This window comes from Zingiber officinale, chromosome 2B (assembly GCF_018446385.1).
Source record: "Zingiber officinale cultivar Zhangliang chromosome 2B, Zo_v1.1, whole genome shotgun sequence".
NCBI lineage: Eukaryota > Viridiplantae > Streptophyta > Magnoliopsida > Zingiberales > Zingiberaceae > Zingiber > Zingiber officinale.
This window is the reverse complement of record NC_055989.1, coordinates 84,745,518-84,761,468: the sequence shown is the minus strand read 5'-3', so window position 1 is coordinate 84,761,468 and position 15,951 is coordinate 84,745,518. Positions and strand designations below refer to the sequence as shown.

Here is a 15,951-nt window from a genome sequence, read left to right as displayed (position 1 = left end):
TTTTCTAGTTCATTTATTATTTTCTAGCTTATGCATATAGTAGATTGTGTATCTTTAATATATATATTATATCTAAAATATAGATCCGTTATATTAATAATTTTTCTAATGTCGGTTCCATGGATACAGAAGAAAGTACATATAGATACACAAGTTAACGTCAGATGTATGATAGACTAAATTTCATGTCGTTAATTTCTAAGAATCGATCTCTAATTATTATGTTAAAGATATCATATGTCCATCGTCTATGTTACACCTGGAGACAAATATATTATATCTAAAGATTGAATTGCGAGCATACTTTAACAACCGTCCACCATAGCTTCCGGAGGATTAACTTGATAAATAGCAGATCAAATCTTCTCTCCCCAAATTTTTCTGTCCCCCGTGTCCCTTGCCGATCGGACGGACCAGATTACATCTCAAGGTATCATGACATTTTAAAGATGTGTGCAGTATCCTCGTGATGTGCAAGACATCCTTGAGATGTAATCTGATCCATCCGATCGACAAAGAGACACGGAGACAGAAAAATTTAGGGATAGAAGATTTGATTCGATAAATAGTGGTGTGTTAATTTTGAAAATAGACCGTCTTCTTCAAATTAATTTGTTATTCACATTTAAAAATCCATCTTAAAATTTTTAAACTATAGCATAAATTTAATTTTCGTTAAAAAGTTGAGAAAATAAAAGTCAAAATCTAAATTTTGAGGGTCGAAATGAACAGTTAGAAAATCCACAATAACAATGGGAAATAAAAATAAAAAAATTAAAACATTTCCGCGTGAATCGAACAAGCAACCTTCAAATCTATGTTTTATCCGTTTAATAAATGCAATTGTAATTGATTCTTCCTTAGGGACGAAGTCGATGACGCACGCCATGGCGACGACACGCGTCGCTGACGCGTCTCGCTCACCCGTGCCTTCTTCATAAAGGAAAATTCCCAAACTTTATATTCCACCCCGTCCTTCATCTCCTTCCTCTTCATCCATTTCTCTGTTCACTTCTCTAGTTTCGCTTCATCGTCTTCGAATTAATTCGTATAAAACTTTACAGTCGAATCATGGAAGGCGGACCGAATACCACTGACAAAGGTTTCTTCTCCGACATGATGCGTTACGGTAGGTATCGGCCTCCACCGCCGCCACCGCCGCCATACTACTCCTCTGCTTCCGGAGCTTATCCGCCCTATGGCTACTACCCTCCTCACCCTGCGCCGTCTTACGGTATTAGCTTTCTTAATCACGTAAGAATTTAATTAATCTTGGAGAATCCATTTTTGATGCCGAGTTAATTTATTGAAGGATATGGTGGTTCCTCTTCTATCGGATCAATGGCTGCTGGGGGAGCGGTGGCGGCTGCTGCTGCTTACGGAGTTCATCACCTTCTCTCCCACGACCACCATCATCATCATGGAAGTCATCATCATCATCATGGAAGTCACCACCACCACCACCACCATCCAGGGCACGGCATGTTCCACAGCCACCACCATGGCATGTTGCATCACCACCACGGCCACGGCCACGGCCACGGTTAAAGTTCCAAGCATTGGCACGGCATGTTTCCATAGTATATGTGAATTGCTTCGTCTCTTTTGTTTGCATGTACTGATCTGTTCATGGTTCTATTGCGTGATATGAAACAAAATAACTGCTGCATTCAAATTAATAGCACGTTCTACAAGAACATTAAAATGCATCGTTGTTCTCTACTATTCCAAGGTTTTCCATTTAGATGAACACGCCAAAGCACTCAAGATAACTAAATATTAGATCCTTTTAGGTAGTACTAGTTGTCCAGCTTTGTCCACGAGCGTATCAAACCCATTTATATGTGAATATTTTAAATGAACATGTTTCAGCAGAGTAAATACACATACAATCTTCTAAACTCTGTTTTAGCCGGGCAGAGTCGAGTCGAGTCGAGTCAACTAACTAGAAGAAATATTATATAATTCAAATTATTAATTTCTGATAAAAATCAACAGCGGGGATAGCTCAGTTGGGAGAGCGTCAGACTGAAGATCTGAAGGTCGCGTGTTCGATCCACGCTCACCGCATTTTTGAGGTTTAATACTTTTTCCTTAAGAAGTATATGACTCAAGCAATGGGCCATACAACGATCCGCGGCCTCGCTCACGTGTTCGATCCACGTGAGCGGGGATAGCTCAGTTGGGAGAGCGTCAGACTGAAGATCTGAAGGTCACGTGTTCGATCCACGCTCACCGCATTTTTGAGGTTTAATACTTTTTCCTTAAGAAGTATATGACTCAAGCAATGGGCCATACAACGATCCGCGGCCTCGCTCACGTGGGCTAAGTCTATGACGCACGACATGGGCCCACTGCAACCGCCCGCGGCGCGGTCGCGTCTCCCTCACGTGGGCGGTGGGCCTTCTTCTTCCTGGAAAATTCCTAAGCAAAGGACGCTCTTTATATTCCACCGCCGCCAGCATACACAACCCTGCTGGGGGAGCTTTTGCTGGTGGTGGTGGTGCCTGCTTCCAGAGCTCATCACTTTCTATCTCGCGGCCACCATCATGACGGTAGTCGTCACCACCACCACAGAAAGATCAAGCATGGAAAGCATTGAGTTAGCAATGAATAAGTTTCAACAGAGCAGACTAGCAATTATTCTCCACAATTACGTAATTATACATCCAATCTTCTAAAACCTGTCTTAGTGTGCTGTCGAGTCACAAAGCTAACTCATAGAAAAAAGTTCTTACTCGAAATTATGACGCAATTGTTGGTTTTCATATTGGCCTCTTGTTTTTTGGTCTTTAAGAATTTTCATTTCTCCAAAATTTCTATTGATTATTCCTCCATTTTTAAACATTAACAACTTTTTGTTGAAAATAGGAATGAAATAAAGAGATAGAAAGGAAGAGATTCTATTATGTATGAGTTTTTAATTTTACATTAGAAGTCATTTGATTTTATTGTTGGTTTAAATTATAGCACATCTTGTAAATATATATATGGGGAGAGACTCTTTTACGTGTTAATGCGCAGGGGTGGGTGTAAATCTAGAGTCTCGGTTATACTGAACTAAGATTAACTCGTGTGCGAGCACGTTCTACGCATGTCGAATGCCGGATAGGTCAAGTCAAGATTTGCCTAAAATAATGAATCAATGTTTTCTCATCTGAATATCATTTTACTACTTGCTCAAAAGTGTAATGGAAGTATTAATATAAAATTAATAGCGATTCCATAACGTTTCGACATTAATTGTGACATTCCTCTGAGGTAGCCAAAGAAGCTGTATGACTCAGAAACTTCTTGATGGACTTAGATGTGATTCCTGGTTTGTCCAAAGTTATCATAATTTATTGTGATAACAGTAGTGCAGTAGCAAACTCAAAGGAACCACGAGCTATAAGGCAAGTAAACACATTGAGCGCAAGTACCACCTAATACGAGACATCGTAAAACGAGGAGAGGTTGTTGTCGTCAAGATTACATCATCAGATAACCTAACAGATATATCCTTTCACAAAGGTCCTTCCGGCGAGAGCTTTTGATAGGCATGTTGAGGAGATGAGAATCAGATGTATGGCAGTATTTACGACAACATAGTCTTTTACTATAAATGAGAGATTGTTGGGATGTATACTATAATCCTAACTTTTGTATGAACATCTATTTTGAAATATTTTGAAATGAGAATCACTTTGGTCAAATGTTTACATTTTATATTTATATATATGTCAATGCAGTTGTCCATTTAATTTATATTGTAGATAACATGGTGTGTGGTGCCACACAGAAGATCATGTTATCAGTTCCTTATAAATTATAAATAGTAGCTCACAACCAGGATGGATTGAGACAAACCATTGGAACAGTTGTAGTGTAATTTGGTATTAGTCTGTCTTGACTATAAAATTACACTAGTACACTATGTGTGTATTGAGTAGGATCGTTTGAGGTTGTTTGATTTGTACTGACTACATAAAAGAACAAAACCTCTGTTATTATGGATGTACACCCTCTTAATTCTTATATAATAACAAACACGTATACTTAGTATTTATTTCTTTAACTTATCAATGAGTGAGATTTATTCGTTAAATCAATAGACCCGATGAGTTGGGAGATAGTACTATTTATATAGTGCGTTGTTGATTATAGAAGGAATCTATGCCCTAATTATTTAGGTTGATGATGCCCCCTTGAGGAGCTCATAAGGATTATCATGTAAACCCTGCAAGTGGACTTAGCCCGACATGATAATAAAGTTGAGTGGTACTACTCTTGGAATCAGATGTTAATTAATTTAGTTGTTAGTAACTCATTTAATTAACGGACATACGATATCTTAAACACAGGGAGATTAACATATTCATGATAAGAAGAAGCCCATATTGTAATATGGGATTGGTGCGGTAGTTCAATAATAACCCTTTAGTGGTATGAGTCATTATTGATAGACTTGAGTTAAGTGTTCGGGCCGAACACAGGAAGTCCAAGCCCATCAGGAGGCCTAAACCAATTCCTCCTCTAGGTATCTGTTGTAGCCTCTATATAAAGCCTCGCATCCATCCATCCACAATTTGGTTAATCTCACCTTCCTAGGGCCGACGACAAGGGTTATAAAAGGGAGTAGGTGGCGCCCCCTAAAACCTAATTTTCCCACAATTCTCTTCTTCTCCTTACTAGGGCCGGCACCTCTTCTTTGCTAGGGTTGGCACCTCTTCTCCTACTTGCTAGGGCCGACGCCTCTCCTTCTCCTTGAGTGCGGCGGCTTGGAAAAGAGGAAGAAGAGAAGAAGGAGCCCCATCCTAGAGCCTCTCTTGGTGGCCGACAGTTTGGGAGAAAAGAAGGTAAGAGTGTTTGTTGTCTTGGTAGATCTTCGCTCACACGGCGTCCAAGAAGAGGTGAGGAATACAATAGAAGATCAAGAGATCTTTGGTTATAAAAGAAAGGTACAACTAGTTCTTTGATTCCGCTGTGTAATTAGTTTAGTTTTCTTTGTATCGATCCTGAATACCAACACAAGAGGCCAGCAATCTTGTATTTTGATTAAGGTGTGCTTTGATCCGTCAAGTACTTGCTCGACTGATCAAACATATGTCTGATCAAACATGCGGGTTGTTAGGAAAAGTTCTGTACTTGTACAATTTTTGTACAGGGGAAATTGAAACAGAACGGAATTCCAGTGCCTTCAAGATCGACACCAACACTCATACACTCTCACTTTGATCCCTACGTGTCGGTAACAAAGTTATTTTTTTGTACTTAATTTCTACAAATGGAAAGTGTAGTCTGTTACACTTTTCTGATCTCTTTGAATTCGATCTCCTCTTTCAGAGGTACTGGAAGAGCGAAGTCGAGATCAAATTTACCACATTGAAGGCACCTTTAATAGCTATGGAAGGTGCCTTCCATATCCTTTATAAGGCAATCTCGACCAAGCATCAACCAACAACTACTATACGAGCTACTATGCGTCTATTTGAGGTTTTGATTGCTTCAACTTCTTGCTGCGACTCTGCTGCGAAGCTGCTGTGCCTGACAACTACTCCGAGGACTTTTGATCGCGGTCGGTAGATCGACACCGACACTCGTGCGCTCTCACTTTGATCCCTACATGTCAGTAACAAAGTCATTTTTTGTACTTAATTTCTGCAAACAGAAAGTGTAGTCTGTTATACTTTTCCAATCTCTTTGTACTCGATCTCCTCTTCCAAAAGTATTGGAAGAGGTTTTTTAGTAGATTACCCATCAATAGGTCCGTGGGACCTGGGTCTTAGAGTCGAAGTTGTCGAAGGCTTCGAACCAAGTAAACCTCTTGTGTTTGTATTATTTTTTATTTCTCTATTCTCTTATTCCATTGTGTTCGTACTTTGATTTGAAAACCAAAAAGAACGAGAATTTTAAAACCACGTGATTCACCCCCCTCTCACGTGTGACTCGGTCCAACAGATTGTTGTTTTGAAGCTCTTGGTCGAAGTCTTTTATATAGGTCTATTCCAGGTATCTGGAACCTCTCCGGGCGCTTGGACCGATGCTGACGTGGTGATCTCTAGTCGAAACTTCATCCATGAAGTTTATCCATTTCCAGGCGCCTGTACCCCTTCCAAGCACCTGGACCATTGACATTGTTTTGGCCAGTCGCCGCACTCCAACTTAACTTTGGGATAAGTTTTCGGGTCTGGGCGCCTGGACCAATTTCGGGCGCTCGGACCACCCGAGTGCTTGCGGAACCACCTGGGCGACACTAGTCCGAGCGCTCGGACTCCTCTTTTTCTAGCCTTCTTCCCTGTAAAAAAAAGTTAGTCCTGGGCAACAAAAATAAGTATATCCTATAAAATAAAGTTAGCCCAATTCAGTAAAATAGTAGTAATTAAATTCTGTCTTTTCGAGACCAGGATCTAGTCAAGGTTTCAACTTAGGTTTCCCAAATGGACCTAAGATGAACCAACGCCTACAATTCCCTTAACCGAGAACACGTCCTCATTAGATCTCTTCTCTAGTTGCTTACCTTCACTTACCACTTGCAGTCGCTTGACTTGCCTTTTACCCACCAGGTCTTCCCGCTAATTGTCAGGTCTGTAGACCCAACTAGAGTTTAGCCGATTGTCAGGTCCCGTGGACCCAACCAGACTTTCAGCCAGATATTTGGTCGCGTGGACCTATCTAGACTTCACACTAGCTATCGAGTCCCGCAGACCTAGCTTGATATCAGCCTAGTGTCAGGTCCTTCAGACCAGTTAACTCCTGCACACTCGGTAGAAAGGTTAGATAAACAACACATCTAACTTTAACGTATTTGTCATACACCAAAACTAGATTATTAGTGCAACCTGCACCTATAGTATTCACTCTGGGAGGTGTAGCTATTTTCTAGAAATCTTCTAAGCAAATGGTAATAATCAGATCCACGATGGAATCTGAGTTTGTAGCTCTTGACAAATGTGGTGAAGAGGCTGAATGACTATGACAATTCTTAGAAAATATTTTGAGATAACCGAAATCTGTGTCATCAATTTGCATACATTACAATAATCAATCAGCTATTGGTCAGGCACAGAGCCATCTGTATAATGGTAAGTCTAGAACTCGTAGACATAATACCATTAGACAACTACTCTTAACAGGAGTTATCACTGTTAACTATGTAAAGTCAAAGGATAACCTAGCAAATCCATTAACCAAGGGGTTAAACAGAGAGTCAGTTACAAGCTCATCGTGAGGGATGAGTTTGATGTCATTGTTAGCGATCAGTGCAGAGGACACCCAACCTATGTTGACTAGAGATCCTAAGAACTAGGTTCAAAGGGACAACTAATTTGTACTTGTTGGTACCCCAAGGTTATTTTGATGTGATCAAACAAGTTAAGTCAGGTCTTATTGTGTTTAACCTTGTGTTTAAGTGTGTAGGAGCTTAGGAGCACAAGAAGTCAAACAAAAGATGCAGCTAGCGAGAAGGATGACACGGGAGAGAGCCGACAGGCTCGGTACGTCTGAGGGAGTATGCGGATGGACAAGAAGGAGGCGCGCGGTGTTCCCAAGGGACGAGAAGCCAGAGCGGAAGATTGCTCGAGAAGGTTAGAAGTTGGGTTCGGGTGAGCCCTATTCCGGATGGCCAAAATCACCCAAGCGAGCGGAGCCGGAGCAGAAGATCCGGACCGAGGCGAGCAGAACCGGAATAGACGACCCAGACTGAAAAAGTCAACCAGGTTGACTTTATGGGTCCGGACGCCTGGAACCCTTCCGGGCGCCCAAAACTAAAATATTATCATATTCGACGTGGACTTTGACCGACGTATCGGGGATAGAATTTTATCCTACTCTAGGTGCCTGAAACCCTTTCAGGCGCCCTGACCAAGGCTATAAATATAACCTTAGTCTAGAAGCTAAAAAACAACAAGTAATTCTTGATACAACACTTGTGAGCTTTTCTGTTTTGTCTAGCTTCTTCCTTTCTGAGTTTTCATTGCTGTAAATGTTGGAGTGTATACTAAAAACCTAGCTTTTGTAAATATTTATTTTTGAAATAAAAGAATCGCATTGGTCAATATCTACATTTATTTGTTAAATGTAATTATTCAATTAATTTATATAGTAGACAACATGGTGTGTGGTGTCACACACAGTAGATCATGTTGACAGTTCTTTATAAATTATAAACAGTTGCTCACGACTAAGATGGAAAGGAACAAACCATCGAAATAGTTGTAGTGTAATTAAGTATTAGTTTATCTTGACTAATAAATTACACTGGTACACTCTAAGTGTATTGAGTAGGACTATTTTAGGTAAGTTCTTTTTATACTGACTTAATAAAAGAACTAGACCTTAGTTATTATGGAAGTGTGTGCTCTTAATCCTAATATAATAACAAGCACATATATTTAATATTTATTTATTTGACTTATCAAAGGGTGAGGTTTAGCTCGATAAATCAATATGCCCGATAAGTTGGGAAATGATATTACTTATAGTGTGTGTTGTTGATTATAGAAGGAATCTGTGTCCTAGTCATCTAGGTTGAGAATGTCCTCAAGAGGAGCTCATAAGGATTGTCATGTTAAACCCTGTAGGTGGACTTAGTCCGACATGACAATGAAGTTGAGTGGTACTAATCTTGGAGCTAGATATTAATTGAGTTGTCAGTAACTTACTTAATTAGTGGATATTCGTAATCTTAAACACAGGGAAACTAACACACTCATGATAAGAAGGAGTCCATAATGTAATTTGGGATTGGTGCGGTAGTGCGATAATAACTCTCTAGTGGAATGAGTTATTATCGATGAACTTGAGTTGTGTGTTCGGGGCGAACACGGGATACTCAAGCTCATCGGAAGGCCAAAACCAATTTCTCCTCTAGGTCCCTGTCGTAGCCTCATTATAGGCTCAAGTCCATCCAAATGTAAGGCTATTCTTTGTAATGATCCGACCCTTTGGCCTCTTGGGCGACCCTTGCGGCGGCCCACTGGCGGCCCCTTATGTTGTCGGCCCATTTGGCGACCTCTAATGTCGTCGACCGACGACCCTTTGGTCGTGCCGTTACTCACTAGGACTTTCCACCCCTGGTAGTGGATTTTTGCCTTCCCAAGGATTCGAACTCTAGACCTCCAGGCTAAGTAGTAGAGTTTATGAATCCTAGTAGCCAAGTGAGCGTCGCTCACTTGGCTACCAGGATTCATAAACTCTACTACTTAGCCTGGAGGTCTAAAGTTCGAATCCTGGGGAAGGCAAAAATTCACTGCCAGGGATGGAAAGTCCTAGTGAGTAACGACACGGCCAAGGGCCGCCAGTGGGCCGCCCAAGAGGCCAAAGGGTCGGGTCGTTACATTCTTGGTGTCCAAGAAGTGGGCCGGTCCAATGCTTGGTGACCAAGCAAGGGCCGGCCACATCCTCTTCTATAGGGGCCGACCCTTTGCTTGGTGACCAAGCATGAAGGGGCCGGCCACAATAATTCAAAAAGGGAGGGTTGTTTTGAATTTTTAAAATCTTCTCTTTGTAGAAAACTATAAGTTTTAAAAGAGAGATTTTAATTTTTAAAACTTTCCTTATTTGAATTAGGCCACATGTTTTAATAGAGAGTTTTAAAAGTTTTAAAACTTTTCTTTTTTAACCATCCTCATGGTTTAAGAAAAAAAAGGAAGATAAGTTTTAAAATTAAAATTTTCTATTATCATGTTAAAAAAGGAAATTTTATAAGAGAAGTTTTAAATTTTAAAATATGGTTTTAATTTTTAGAAACTTTCCTTTTTTAACTCCCACTTTAGGAAATTATGAGAGAGCTTGTAAAATTTTATAATGGCTTATAAAATTTTATTTAAAATTTATTTTTTCCTTTTTTTCTCTTGATGAGGTGGCCGACCACCTTGCTTGGTGCCCAAGCAAGGGGCCGGCCACCGGCCATAATTAAAATAAAAAATTCATCACAAAATTAATGTTGGTGATTGATTCAATTAAGAGGAAAGAAAAGAAAAAATAAAAAGGGAAAAGGAAAAACTAGAGGATGATTTTATTTTTTGTTAAAAGTTTTTCCTTATTTGCCTTGAGCAAGTAATATAAAAGAAGGGGTGAGGAGGCCTCATGAGACACAATTATTATTCTCTTGTTTGGAGAACCTCAAGTGGTCGGCCCTCCCTCTCCCTTCTCTTTCCCTTTTGCTCTCTTCTCCTTGGTGGTGGTGGTGGCTGAATTTTAGAAGAAGAGGAAGAAGCTTTTGGGTGGTGTTCATCTTGGAGGATTGTCACCTCACGACGTCCAAGGCGAGGCGAGGAATACGACAGAAGATCTTGAGATCATTAGCTTACAAAGAGAAGGTATAACTAATAGTTTTCTTCCGCATCATACTAGTTATTTTCTTTGTAAGAATTCTAAATACAAGAGGCAATTAAATCTAGTTTATCGAATTTAATTTTCGAGTTTGTGTTTTCTTCTTTTTCGAATTTGTGATTCGATTGTTCTTTTTGGTTAACCTAGAGTTATTTAAGGAAATTAAATATTAGCTTTCCTTAAAAGGCTTTGTTTAGGTGGTGGTGGTTGCTCCCATATCCAAGAAGGCCATGTGCCTCGCCATGCAATCCTGGAAGCCAATTTTGGAAATTAATATTTAATGGAATTAATAACATAGGTGGATTTGAATCAATAGTGTTAAGTTCCGCTTGCGATTCAAATCTAAACCATTAAGAACAGATAAGTTAAATTTGGAATCAATGATATTAAGTTCCGTCTGCGATTCCTAATTTAACTTCTAAAGAACACAATAGGTTATTTAAGGAAAGGTTCGACACTTGTAAAAAAACTTTTTGTATAGTGGAACCGGTACGTTTTCCTAGGACTAACCAACAATTGGTTTCAGAGCTAGGATTTGCATCTGTGTGTTTAGAATTCAAATAGGTTATGCACATGTCATACATAATTTAGGCAGGATAATAGTAGGATGTGCTAACTCTTTGGTTGCAGGCTCCAACTATTATAGCTTAATTGATGTTGTGTGTGATTGGACCCTTGGACATGTCAAGGGCAATATTTTGTGTGTGCATGATTATATGTAACTAATACAACAGGAGCTGTATTAGCCCTAGGATTTTAGAATTTTATTTTCGATCTAGATTACATATACATTCCCTTGTGGAATATAGGATCGATATATGTAAAATTCTATTTTTGTCGCGGATCGGATTCTTGCGAGGCGTGGTACTTTTGGAGCACCAGAGGCGCAGCGGAATTAGAAGCAAGATGGATGTGACGACTCGACCCGATGGCAGTGGCTAAAGATGGCAACAACTAGGGTTGGAGCACATGAAGGACAGTAACAGAAAAAAGCCATAATAGCTGGAAAATAATTTCCATATTTATTGCTTTTATTTACTGTGATGTGTGTGTATGCATGTGATGTATGCTAGGATAGTTTAAAATTCCTCACTTTAAATAACTAAGTGGAAGAGGGATTTTAATAAATCCCATGGTCTCCATTACTGGTTTGTAAGTGATGCAACAAGCTTGCGTGTTGGCTCTGAGTGCCTCCCTCCACAACGGATGTGTTTGTTGCAGATCACTAGATCAAATTTCCTTAATGGATGGTTATAGGAAATTATTTAGAAGCGTGTGATCTTCTCCAACCGAAGGGGCACAATCCTATTTAATGGACTTAGTATCAAGTAATGGTATACACTTAGACGCATTCAATAGTATCCTCCCCAACGGAGTCACTGCCATTGTATTGTGTGACAAAAGTGAAACCAACTATTAATTTTATTTGTCATAAAGTTAGGATGACAAGATAATAAAATTAATGGGTCACACCCTCCTCTTACAAATGTTGAATTTGTATACGTCCACACTAAGTGGCATGCAATATTCACGGTTATTTGAGGTGTTGGTTAATTTAAAATAGTATTGTTTGAGGAATCAATATTATTCTAAATTTAGAGTCTTGACTAAAGTTTATTTTTGTGATTCTTACGATGACTTTCAACCCACTGGCCATTATACTGAAGGAGAACAAACTTACTGGTCCCAGCTATATTGATTGGAAAAGAAACCTGGACATTGTTCTTACTGCTGAAAGCTATAAGTTTGTACTGACTGAGGCTTGCCCTGATGCACTTGACGGTGACTCTACCCCAGAGGAGATTGAGTATCATAAGAAGTGGGTAAAAGCTGATGAGATGGCGTGGTGTTACATGTTGGCATCAATGTCAAATGTATTGCAACATCAGCATCAAGATTTACCAACAGCTTATGATATAATGAACAATCTCAAAAAACTCTTTGGTCACCAGAGTCGGACTGCTAGGTAAGAGGTAATGAGAAAATTAATGACAACCACCATGTCTGAGGGAACACCTGTAAGGGATCATATCCTCAAAATGATGGCCTATCTGAACGAAATACAAGTTCTTGGAGGAGAAATCGAAGGGGAAACCCAGGTTGATATAATTCTCCAAACGCTACCCAGAAATTTTGAGCAGTTCCGCCTGAACTATAACATGAACAAAAGAGAGTATACGTTGGCGGAACTTCTGACAGAACTACAGGCAGTAGAAGATATTTTTCGTCAAAGTTCTCAGATTCACTATGCTGAAAATGGTTCTACTTATAAGTCGAAAGGCAAGAAGAAGAAGAAATAGGTCTTTTCAGTAAAGAAAGTGAATAAACCTCAGGGTATGGGACAAAAGGCTGGAATGAAGAAGCCGAAGGGCAAGTGCTTCATCTGGAAGCAGTCAAGACATTGGAAGGCAGACTGTCCTCGTAGGAATTAGAACAATAAAGGTATATCTCATGCTCTAGTAGTTGAAACATGTTTAGCGGTGTTATCTATCAGCACCTGGTGTGTAGATACGAGAGCCACTGATCATGTCTGCAATTCTTTGCAGGGGTTCCAGGAAACCCGACGACTATTTGATGGAGAGATAACCGTCTACATGGGCAATGTTACTAAGGTGGCGGCTGTTGCAGTGGGAGACATCTACTTATCTTTTGATAGGAATAGAAATTTGGTTTTAAGAAATTGTCTTTATGTACCCAATTTTAGAAAGAATTTAATTTCAGTTTCTAAACTGTATTTGGATGGATATTCAGTTTCCTTTAGTAACAATGTGGTTATAAAGAGAAATAAGGTGATTATCTGTTCTGGTGTATTGGTTGACAATTTATATACTTTAAATCCAATTTCTCCCACAAAGTAAAATATAGAAATTAATAACACATCTTCTAACTCTAATAAGAGAAAAGAACCTTCGGAAATGAACCAAACGTATCTTTGGCATCTAAGGCTTGGTCATATTAACTTAAGTAGGATTCAAAGGCTTGTAGCCGATGGACTCTTGGGTTCATTAGAGTTGGAAAACTTTCTAACATGTGAATCCCGCTTGGAAGGTAAAATGACCAAGAGACCTTTTAAGGCCAAGGGGTATAGAGCCAAAGATGCGTTAGAACTGGTTCATTCTGATTTGTGTGGTCCTATTTCTATCCAGGCAAGAGGTGGTTATGAATACTTCGTCTCTTTTATAGACGATTATTCAAGATACGGATACATTTACATGATGCACCGTAAGTCTGAATGCTTTGACAAGTTCAAAGAATATAGGGCTGATGTAGAGAAACGTCTTGGTAAAAGTTTCAAGACACTACGGTCTGACCGTGGTGGCGAATACCTCTTTGGAGAGTTTAGGAATTACTTATCAGAAGTCGGGATTCAATCCCAATTGTCTGCACCTGGTACACCCCAACAGAATGGTGTGGCAGAATGAAGGAATAAGACTCTTATGGAAATGGTTAGATCGTTGATGAGTTATTCAGAATTACCAAATTCATTTTGGGGATATGCTCTGGAAACAACAGTGTACATTCTAAATACGATACCTTCTAAAATAGTTCCTTCTACTCCTTTAGAATTATAGAATGAGTGTAAGCCTAGTCTGAATCATATCTGGATATGGGGTAGTCCAGCACATGTGCTGAAGGGAGATACTGACAAGTTGGAATCACGTACATAAGTTTGTCTGTTTGTGGGATATCCTAAAGGAACGAAAGGTGGTTTATTTTATAATCCTAAAAATTAGAAGATCATTATTAGCACCAATGCTCATTTTTTAGAAGAAGATTATGTAATGAACCATAAGCCCATGAGTGAAATAGTTCTAGAAGAAATAAGAGAGGGCACGTCTACTTTAATACCAACAGTACAAGATGAAGTATCACAAGAAACTATAAGACGTGTCACACATAATACACAGCCAGAGACAGTGCCTCGTCGTAGTGGGAGGGTTGTGAGGCAACCTGAGAGATTTATGTTTTTGGGAGAGTCTTCGGACTTGATCCCAGGTAAACAAGAACCTGATCCCCGAACATATGACGAAACACTCCAAGATATAGATGCAATATCTTGGCAAAAGGCAATGAATTCCGAAATAAAATCTATGTATTCTAATAAGGTTCGGGAGCTTATAGAACCACCTGATAGTGTAAAAGCCATTGGATGCAAGTGGATCTACAAAAGGAAAAGAGGGATAGATGGGAAGGTAGAAACCTTCAAAGCAAGCCTTGTTGCGAAAGGGTATACTCAGAAAGAGAGAATCGACTATGAGGAGACTTTTTCGCCGGTAGCCATGCTTAAGTCTATCCGGATACTCTTATCCATTGCTGCTCATATGGATTATGAAATTTGGTAAATGGATGTCAAGACAGCTTTCCTTAACGGAAGTCTTGAAGAAAACATCCATATAAAGCAACCAGAAGGGTTCATTAAAAAGGGCAAAGAGCATCTAGTGTGTAAGCTCTATCTGCCCATTTATGGACTGAAGCAAGCTTCAAGATCTTGGAACATCCGGTTTAATGAAGTAATCCAGTCATATGGATTTATTCAGTGTCTGGATGAGTCTTGTGTATACAAGAAGTGTAACGGAAACGTGGTGGTATTTCTTGTACTATACATAGATGATATTTTGTTAATTGGCAACAATGTCAAGGTATTATCAGACGTAAGGGTATGGTTGTCCAAACAGTTTGATATGAAGGACTTAGGAGAATGTGCACACATTCTTGGGATCAAAGTTATAAGGGATCACAAGAAAAGAATGTTGTGCCTATCCCAAGCTTTATATATAGATACAATCCTTGCTCATTTTAGCATGCAAAACTCTAAGAAAGGTTTCTTACCTTTTAGGCATGGAGTAGCCTTATCTAAAGAGATGTCTCCGAAGACATCAAAGGAGATAGAGGACATGAAGGTAGTTCCTTATGCTTCGGCTGTAGGAAACCTTATGTATGCAATGCTGTGTACGAGACCTGATATCTGTTTTACCGTGGGCATGGTTAGTAGATATCAAAGTAACCCTGGACAAGGACATTGGACTGCTGTAAAGCATATATTGAAGTACCTGAGAAGGACTAGAGATTATATGCTAGTCTACCAAGCAAACGATTTGCTCCTTGTAGGTTACACGGATTCGGACTTCCAATCAGATAGGGACAATAGTAAGTCTACGTCAGGCTATGTGTTTACTCTAGGAGGTGGAGCCGTTGCATGGAGGAGTGTTAAGCAGAAATGTGTCTCGGACTCAACCATGGAAGCTGAGTATGTGGCAGCCTCTGAGGCAGCCAAAGAAGCTATATGGCTCAGGAACTTTCTAATTGACTTAGATGTGATTCCTGGTTTGCCCAAAATCATCACAATTTATTGTGATAATGGCGGTGCAGTTGCAAACTCGAAGAAACCACGAGCCCATAAGGCAAGTAAACATATAGAGCGCAAGTACCACCTGATACGAGACATTGTCAAGCAAGGAGAAGTTGTCGTCACCAAGATTACATCAGTGGATAACCTGGCAGATCCTTTCACTAAGGCCCTTCCAGCGAAAGCTTTTGATCGACATGTGGAGGGGATGAGAATCAGATATATAGCAACAGATATGACAGCTTAGTCTTTTAGTATAAGTGGGAGATTGTTGGAGTGTATACTAAAAG

The 15,951-nt window shown here is 39.7% G+C and overlaps 1 protein-coding gene and 2 non-coding genes across 3 annotated transcripts; all 3 read left to right on the top strand.

The window, feature by feature from the left end:
- The first annotated feature begins 972 nt into the window (after window positions 1–972).
- Window positions 973–1,679, top strand: LOC122049248 (transcription factor MafA-like). Its single transcript, XM_042610660.1, has 2 exons — window positions 973–1,234; window positions 1,313–1,679. Exons 1-2 carry the CDS (start codon window positions 1,072–1,074, stop codon window positions 1,546–1,548), a joined length of 399 nt encoding a protein of 132 aa, XP_042466594.1. The 5' UTR covers window positions 973–1,071; the 3' UTR covers window positions 1,549–1,679.
- A 318-nt stretch (window positions 1,680–1,997) lies between these two features.
- TRNAF-GAA lies at window positions 1,998–2,070 on the top strand. Its single transcript has one exon. It is a non-coding gene; the product is annotated as a tRNA-Phe (tRNA).
- A 97-nt stretch (window positions 2,071–2,167) lies between these two features.
- TRNAF-GAA lies at window positions 2,168–2,240 on the top strand. The gene has a single exon. It is a non-coding gene; the product is annotated as a tRNA-Phe (tRNA).
- Window positions 2,241–15,951: the final 13,711 nt, after the last annotated feature.